At 55.4% G+C, this 8,900-nt stretch overlaps 1 protein-coding gene across 1 annotated transcript; it reads right to left on the bottom strand.

The window, feature by feature from the left end:
* Window positions 1-553: 553 nt before the first annotated feature.
* IL34 (interleukin 34) lies at window positions 554-8,353 on the bottom strand. The gene is made up of 6 exons (XM_016197743.2): window positions 8,326-8,353; window positions 3,443-3,576; window positions 2,533-2,610; window positions 2,105-2,266; window positions 866-1,001; window positions 554-648 (listed from the first exon to the last, which is right to left on the bottom strand). Exons 1-6 carry the CDS (start codon window positions 8,351-8,353, stop codon window positions 554-556), a joined length of 633 nt encoding a protein of 210 aa, XP_016053229.1.
* Between the last annotated feature and the right edge of the window lie 547 nt (window positions 8,354-8,900).

Genomic DNA, 8,900 nt, shown 5'->3' with positions numbered 1-8,900 from the left:
CACAAACCAAAACAAAATAAAGTGGGTGTTTAATAGAAAAAAGAAACCAGAAGAACACCCACGGTGGCAAGATACTGCATTTCACTCTGCCCTGTCCCCAGCCTGGCTGAGTCCTGTCACCTCTACACCCACCTGCCCACCCAGCACAGCTCTGGCCTCTGCTCCCTTCAGGCAAGGGACGCAGCCTGGGCACTGCCAGGAGGGGCCACGAGCTCTGTCTTATTCACCTCCAGGTGTCCTCAGGCCCCCACCACTCCAGGGGAGACCTCGTGAGGTACTGAGGGTGGGAAGCTGAGCCTTCCCAGGCACAGGAGCCCCCTGAAAGGAAAAAAACCCCTTCCTGGGGTTCTCCCAAGAGGGGCTCCCACCACCACCCAGCAACATCTCAGGCCCGGGAACTGTGGGAGCTCCTCCATCTGCCCCACACCAGTCCCCGTACAGGCTGCTTGGGGCAAAGGGCCTCTGCCCTCAGTAGTTTCAATGAGCCGGGGTCCAGCCTTAGATCCTAGGGAGTGAGGCAGGGAGGTGGGGGCTGCTGGGGCGGAGGGCACAGTTAGGCGGCCACACACTGCGACAAGGGCTCTGGGCTGTGGGGCTGAGGGCTGGGCACCTCACAGTCCTGCCAATTTAGGACGGAGCTCTGTTTACCTGCAGGGTAGAGAGAAAAAACTGTGAGGGTGGTCAACACCCACCTTGTTCCAGACCAAGCCCTACTGTTCTTGTTCCCACACCCAGGGCCCACCTCAGCTTCCAGAAATGGCCTGTCTCCCTGGGGAGCGGAGGGAATGCCAGGAGAGTGCCAGCTCTGCCACTGGACTCAGACACCCAGCCCCTGCCCCAGCCCCCCCCACTCAGGGCTCCTTACAGCAAGAGCAGTAGAGCAGCTCCATGACTCGGAAGCAGTTGTCCAGCAGGGCTTTGGGCCGTACCAGCTTCAGGCTCAGCCCTGGGGCACTCAGGAGAGACAGCACGGCTTCCACCTTGGGGCTGACCTCCACACCCTGGAAGGGAGGAAACTGTTAGCACCTGGGGCCCGTGCAGAGCCAGGGCCACATGCCAGGACAGCTGTGAGGGCTGTCACATCTGGAGCCGTGCAAAACACAGAAGACAGACAAGACTTCCCGTGACCAGGAGGCCTATGAGCAATTTCTCTCCTTCCAGGTGCCAAGTTTCCCAGGGGAGGGGAGTAGGGGTACCCTCCCCTGTCCCTCACCCAAGCACAATACAGAGGCTTCTCTTTTCCCATCATTAGAAAAATGACTACCATGCCCAGGGGCACCAAAAAGCTGCTGACGACATGGCTGGGGCTCCCGGCCTCTGCAAGAATTTCAAGAACTCCCCCAAATTTGAGGCCGCTGCAAAAGCAGTCGCTGGCCCCTAACCTGGGCAGCAGCTCACAGTGGCTGTTGGGTGTTCTCACTAGGGAGCAGGTGGGGGTCCCTGGGGCAGGTAGGTACCAGGGTCCTGAGGAGGGCTGGGGTGGGTAGGGAGCATGGGGGGTGTGGAAGGGTCCCACATGGCCTGTATGGGCACGCTCATCCAGCTGCCTTACTCTTCAGGCTTTTCCAGGGACATACCCAGAGGCCTCAGGTCAACCTTGCTGAGAAGGCAGTTACCAGGAACCTCTTTATTATATTATTATTATTATTATATTAATTGAAGTCCATAGTTTACATTAAGGCTCACTCTCTGTGTTGTACAGTTCTATGGGCTTTGACAAATGCATAATGTCACATATCCACTTTTACAGTCTCATACAGAGCGTTTCATCACCCTAAACAACTCCTGTGCTCCACCTATCCACACCTCCTCCCCTCTCCCCACAAGGAACTTCGTCTCTCAGGCATAGAAAACAAAGCCACGGGGTTCAATGACTTACCCAAGATCCCAGAGCAAGACAGCCCAGAACAGGGTCTCGGGCACACCTCCTGCCCCCAAGCCCAGCCCACCACTGGCCGTCTCCTCCTCTCTCTCATTTCTCCCACACTTGTTAGGACATGTTGGAACTTTGCAGGTGTCCACAACCCCCCCCACAGCCCTTGGCTACCATACACACACACACACACACACACACACTGCCCGCCCACACCTCTGCCCAGCTCACCCTGAGGACTTGCTGCACATTCACCAGCAGAGTGTGTATGTCCTCCAGGTACCTCCAGGATGGGTGGCCTTCGAGCAGCACCTGCTGCACGGCCTCGGTGGCACTGAGACTTACCCAGACCCACAGATACCGCAGCTCCTGCTGGCTCACCCGGGCCCTCTGCTGTGGGGACAGAAGAAATCATTGAAACCGCCACACACGGGCTTCTGGGCCCTCCCCACACCGCTCTGACCACCCTCCCAACTTGCCCCTGCATAAGGAGCCAACCACAGGTGCCCACTGTGGACTTCGGACAACCCTGGACCTGGGCCAAGGGCGAGCTTACTTGAGGGGCCAGGAAAGGCCACTGGTAACAGGACCTGCCACACCAACATGACTCTCAGGAGAGGCCCCCAGTATATCCCAGGAGACAGGGAGGGGATTCTCACCAGCCTTGTGACGTTGGCCACTCTGAGCACCCCCTCATAAGGCATGCTGACCCTGTAGTTGATGGGGAAGTAGTGTTTCTGGGGAGGTAAAAACAAAACAAAACAAACATGAGATCAGAGTCAGAAATGGCTCAGACAGGTTCCTGCAAACTGCCCCACTCCCCAGACATTTTGCTGTAGGAGGAGGGAACCCGGGAGCAGCCCTATGATGGCAGACGTGGCCCTCTAGGGAGAATGCACTTGGCTCCCCATCAGGATAGGACAGCTGTCTTTCCTCTGGGACATGGGGAGGGATGAAACAAAACACCTAGATGCTGCTAAGGCAGAAGTTTCAGCCAAGAAATAGTATAGGGACACGCCATCCAAGAGAAATAGACTCCCTGGGGTGCAGAAAACTAAACGAGTACTTGAAAACTTATTAGGGTGATGGCTGCACAACTCTGTAAGTGTACCAAACACCCCTGAGTACACTTAAATGAGTGAATTATGTGGTACATGAATCATATCTCAATAAAGCTGTTTTTAAAACAAGTGCCATGTGGGCTTCTCCACCTGTGTCCCAATTTCTAGGCCCTTATCTCCCCTGCTAATAATAAGTGTCTGGGGTTCCCCAAGGTTTCCTGGAGTCCATTCCTGAATCACGGGGTAAGTGCCACGTGGAGGTGAGACCAAAGGTCAGACCTAGTAGGAGGGGTGGAGGCCCCCAGGGATGGCTGGCGGGAGGGAGAGGGAAGAGCGGTGCAGTCAGGTAACTGGGCCATTGGGGGAGGGGGTGGGTGCGGGGTAGAGAAAAGGAGCCTTGGAGGCTCAGGGCTGACACAGGTCCAAGGAGAGACCCTGAATGTCCAGATCCCTACCCCCCATGAGCTAAGGGGCTTGGGATGGGGGTCTGCAGGCACCACAGGGTTACCATGTACTGAAGGCGGTTCCTGTACTGCAGCTTGTCCCGCAGAAAGCCAGTGATGGCGCACTCCTCGCTCGGGGTCAAGGGCCACACCTCCAAACCCTGGTTCCCCAGGGCCATGCCAAGGAGGATCCCGAGATCTGTGGACGGTGCCCAACAGGAACACATGAGCGGCCTGGTCTGCCCCCTTCCCGGTCACGAGTCCCCAGGAGCGGCGGGAGGGGTGAGGGCGGGGAGCCGGGAGGGCGTCCCACCTCCAGGAGCACCGTCTGCAGCCTGGGCTGGGGGGGGGGCGGGGGGGCAGGCCGGCCGGAGCCGGCAGCTGGCCAGAAGCCACCCCCGAGGCTAGTCCCGGCTCCTCCTCATCAGGAGGCCACCACTTCCCCTCCAGGGCACCTTGCACAGTGCTGACATGTTTTCAAAGCCTGCTGCTGCATTTTCCACCTGGGGATCCAGGAGATGGAGGTGCTAGTTCCAACTCTAGAAACGACCCCTGGGTGACAGGAGCCACGTTTCCCCCTGCTCTAGCTGACCGTGGCACCCGTCTCGGTTAGCTGTACCGCTGGGTGTGCAGGGTCCTTCTGGTTTGCGAAGCTAAGCAAATCTCACTCAGGCCCATTCTCACTCCCTGCCAAAAAAACGAGCTGCCGTCTTCTGAATGTCACCAGCTTTCGCCACTAGGGGTGGCTGTGACTTCAGAAATAGCCCGTGTGACTTCCTGTAACTGAACAGACTTACAAAAAACCTCTAAGAGAATCTGCAAAAAATCTGAACAAGGGTTATGTCAATCGGAGCAGAAAGAACAAAATCCAAATGGACAAGAGACATATCCGAAAAAATCAACCTCGCTAATAAAGACAAAGAAATCCACATTAAAACAATCGGATGCCGTTATTTCACCTATGAAAAGGAAAAGTGGTTTTGTTTGTTTAATTTTCTTTTCTTTTAATAGCATTTGGTGCTGGCAAAAGTAGTGAGGCAGATGCTCTCATCCTGGAAAGCAGTCTGGCAATTTTTGTTATTAATGGAATTAATAAGGTCCACACCCTTCCACCCAGTTAGCCTCTGAAATGTCCACACCCTTTGCCACATTAAATTCACTTCTAGGAGTAAACCCAAAAGCAAACAAAAAGGAGAGCCCAAAAGGCTTACGAGCAAAGACTTCCATCACAGCATTATTGCATAATAGTGAAAATCCGTAAACGATCTAAATGCTTAAGAACAATTAATGTAGTCAATAGAAGTCACACTGTCAAAGAATGCTTATGACCTGTTTATGTGATAAGAAAAGTACTTATGATATGCTTAGGGGAGTTTTAAAAGAAAACACAACTTAACACTCGACTTAACACTCCGTATCTGAGTATATAATTCAAGCACGACTTGAATTCTGTTGGTTACAGATGTGTGCTTAGGAAGTGCAGTGGGAAGAACTGTACCATATCTCTAGGGGAAATGTTTATGTTCTTTATGTTTTATAGGATATATTTTATATTCTACAATGAATTTCTATTATTGTTATAGTCAAAAGCAATCGTTTTTTTCTTTTTTTCCCCCAAAATCGGCCAGGCAGGCTGTCATCTCCTGGATCCACCCTGGTTATGGGCAGGAATTATTGACTGGACCTTCCCCACTCACCTTCCTGGTCCTTAAGAAGACTTTTGTTTTTAAATTCTGCTAGCCCCGGCCTGCTCACCCTCGTTTCCCTGAGTCCTTCTCAGTCCGGCTGCCACGGCTTTTCTCCTGCTGGGCCCTCACCGGGGCGCCCTCAGGTCTGCTCAAGCCTTGTGCCCTGTAAGGGCTGCAGCCCCCTGCCCTTCCTCCCACGGAACTCTGACAACCACATTTTTTGCAAGGATGCAAATTTGCAACCCCTCTTACACTCCCTCGCTCTCTTTCTTTCCCTTCCCAAGTGCTCAAACCAGTATCCGGACAAAGGTACAGAGCAACACAACTGAGCCAGCTTGCTTCTGGTCTTGCCTCTAAGTCATGAACCCTCTCAGCGTGACACGCCTGCAGGTCAAGGTCATTCCTGCCTCAGAGTTTTTGCTCACAGTTTGTTCCTGCCCTGGGTATCCTCACACACTGCAAACCTCTTTCGGGGTCTCACCAAGACTCCTGCCCTCCCCAGGGTCTACCCTGCCGAGACCAGCCCCCACCCATCCCTGCCTCTGGCGCCATCTCCCCAATTCACCCATTATCTTCACCAGACAACTGAGCCCCGAAGTGTGTAAACACATGATGTGACCACAGCCCAGGCTTGTTCACTGAGCACTTTTGGGGTTCACCTCGAGCAGGGGAATGGTAGCATGCATCTGAATCTCCTGGAGGGCAGTCAGGACCCCACCCAGAGTGTCTGATTCAGTAGGTCAGAGGCGGGCCAGAGAACTTGATTTCTAACAAGCACCCAGGTGATGCTGCTGCTACTGGTCTGGGGACCACACTTTTTGAGAACTTCTGACCTAGAGCAACAGTTGCAAACTGGTGTCCCAAGGGCCACATCTGGTTCACAGAAATTTCACATAAAAATCTGAATTTCCATCTTTTCTTTAAAAGTCAGCATTTGTCCACACAGGGTCTTCTTTCTCCTGTGGCAGTCACCACTGGCTGTTCACCCCAGGCCCCAAGTCCTGCCCCAGCTGCTCCCATCTGTGTCCTGGTCCAGATCCTTCGGGGCCTGGCAACTGTGGGTTCATAGCCGGGACTGAGTCTCAGAGAGCCAGTTCCTCCCAGCCTGGCACCATGAGCTGTGCCAGAAACTCTGCCCACAGATGCTCTGCCTCCCCCAGACAGGCTTCCTCCAAGTCTGCTGTCCATTTCCAACTGTAAATTCTTTTCTGTTCCCTCCACAGGCCAGCAAACATGGCCACGCTGTACCCCTGGAGCCCCACAGCAGGGGCAAATCTGACCCTGGTCCAGAGACTTGCCCAGCCTCACCTCCCTCCAGAGGTCGGGGGCCCAAAAGACAAAAGAGAAGGCTGAAGATAGAGCAGTATGAGGAAGGAGCTCCCAGATGGCTCCCGGTGAGGGGCAGGGGGCTGCGCCTCTCCCTAAGACAGCCCTTGGTGCAGTGATATGATAAAGGGGGCCTGTCCACCACCATGTGTAGGGGGGTATATAGCACCCCCCAAAAAATATTGTTTACCCAGAACCTCAGGCACACCTTATTTGGAAATAGAATCTTTGCAGATGTAATTAAGGCCCACCCTAAATCCAATGACTGGTGCCTGTATCAGAAGAGGAGAGTACACAGAGACAGAGAGAGGGAAAGACCACGTGAAGGCAGAGGCAGAGGCCGGAGCGATGCCGTCACAAGCCAAGGGACGCCAGGAGCCGCCAGAGGTTGAAGAGGCAGGAAGAATGCCCCCCTAGAGCCTTCAGAGGGAGCGTGACCCTGCCTACACCTTGACTTCAGACTTCTGGCCTCCAGCCCTGAGACAGGATAAACGTCTGCTGCTGTAAGCCACCGAGCCTGTGGCAATCTGCTATTGCAGCCAATCCTTCTGCAACACCCCAGCCCCTCCGCAGGCCCACAGCCTGCATCCCACCCTCTCTCACTCCACAGCCAAACCTGGCCAAGTCCTGCAAGCTGCCTCCACAAACTTTGTCCCCTCCACCAGTTGTGTCCCTTATTCCAGGCTTTCTCTTGCTCACTTCCATCTCTGGGACTGGCCCTCATTACTCCCTGTCCAGAAGGTGGCGACAGCAGCTCCTTTCAAAGCAAGACTGACCTTCCGAAAGCAGAGGCCCTCTCAGTCACAGCCCCAGATCTGATCCTGAACCCCCCAGGTGCCCCTGCTATCTCATGAACCAGCTTTCCACCCTGGCCTCTCTCTGTCCTACCGCTGAGCCTCTGCTCGTGCTGGTCCCTCTCCCTCGAACGCTGTCCTCACCTCCGCATGACCACCTGCGTGAACACTGCCCACCTTCAAGACCATGTCAAGTGGCACCTCACCCATGGTGCTCCTCCTTCTCCTCAAGACCTGGAGACTTCCAGAACACTGGGTCTCTGCCTTCCACTGTGCTAAATGCTCCGAGCCTTCGCAGATCCTTCCACAAGGACCAGGTTGGACCCAAGTCCGATGCTGATTCCTCGCAGGATCAAGTCCTGACCTCATCCATTCAGCACAGAGCTCCCAGGGCCTAACTCTGTGCCAGGCTTCAGAGAGTGAGGCCAAGGCAGCCCAGGTCCCTGTCACCACGGCAGGAACTCTCCAGTGGGCACGTGGGAGGCACCAGAAACATGGGCTGAATTTGATTCAACTAAATCGAATCTCCGAATCTGAAGGGATCTCGGTCTGGCCTCCTGCCAGCAGGCTTGAGAGGCTTCTAGGGCCTTTTTTTTTTCTGTCCTCATTTCAACTTATTTTTCTTTCTCCCAACAAACTGCTCCCCCTCTGCCTTTTAATTTTGTTCTTTATGGAGGAAGGGACAGAGGAACAGGCTGCCTTCTCCAGGCACCTGGCTGCACTTCTCCCGTGTGTCTTAAGGCCCAGACACTTTCACAAGCCCCCTTCCCACCTGCCGGCCACGCCCAGGGAGGCCAGAAATCCTCTCCCCGCCACCTCTGTCCCCGCCGTACTCCTAGCACCCGTGAGTCTGGGAAGGCACTGCTGCCACCTGCCCCCAGCGCCTGCCCCATTCCCATGACCACCCGCTGACTGCGCCCACGCAGCCTATGACTCACGCCTGCCATGCCTGCCTGAGCTGGGGTCAGCTGGAGCCTGGGTGGAAGGCGAGCGTGGGAGCCCCAGAGGGCGCCTGCCCGAGGCTGGGAAGCATCTCAACTTCTCACCAGCAAGAATGGCCCAGTTGCCGTGGTTACAGCAGAGCCCGGCTCTGGGCCAAGGCCTCCCCGGGGCGGTTTCCACAGAACCCCCAGTACTCACAGTGGAGCCAGGAGAATCCCCGGGGCATGGTGGTGTGCAGGGTCTCCTAGAGAGCAGAGGCGGTGTCCCCGGCGGTATGTCTATCCACAGAGGCCCAAGTGGGGCCTACATGGCATCAGGTCAGCACAGGTAGCCCAAAGTTGAAGAAGGGCTGGCCAGGGAGGATGGCCTGGCAGGGGGACACAGGTGCTCCCGGGGCAGTGCCACCCTTATCTGCCTGGCCGTGGGGAGGGCAGCTCAGGGGCAGCTTCGAGTTCCATGGCAGCCCAGACCTGGCCTGAGAGAGCAGCCTCAGGGTCTTCCTTCTGGAGCAGGAGGAGAGAGTCCCCAGCAGGCCCCTCGGAATCTGAGGCTGGGTTCTGCTTTCTCTGCTTTCTCTGATTTCTCCGTCTGCAGCTGCTCAGTGTGAAATCTGGCTCTGGAAAGAGAAAGGAGGAGAGAAACCAATTATGTAAGAGCAGCGCTGCCACTCAGCCATCAGCCACAGGCAGAGAGCCTAATGTGGGTGCTGCACCCACCGCCCAGCAGCAACCCCCGGGGAAGGACAGAGGCGCACAGTCCTGCCCTGGCAGCTG

This window comes from Miniopterus natalensis, chromosome 18 (genome assembly GCF_054644295.1).
Source record: "Miniopterus natalensis isolate mMinNat1 chromosome 18, mMinNat1.hap1, whole genome shotgun sequence".
Taxonomy (NCBI): Eukaryota; Metazoa; Chordata; class Mammalia; order Chiroptera; family Miniopteridae; genus Miniopterus; species Miniopterus natalensis.
Note: the sequence above shows the minus strand (reverse complement) of the source record. Positions and strands in the feature narration are given on the sequence as shown.

Bases quoted from the DNA above. Each gene is read 5' to 3' on its own strand.
- IL34 (XM_016197743.2), bottom strand. From the start codon at position 8,353: ATGCCCCGGGGATTCTCCTGGCTCCACT. The intron at 3,577-8,325 runs GTGAGTACTGGG...CACCGTCCACAG, and splicing joins GGGATTCTCCTGGCTCCACT to ATCTCGGGATCCTCCTTGGC. The intron at 649-865 runs GTAAGGAGCCCT...TCTACCCTGCAG, and splicing joins GCTGCTCTACTGCTCTTGCT to GTAAACAGAGCTCCGTCCTA.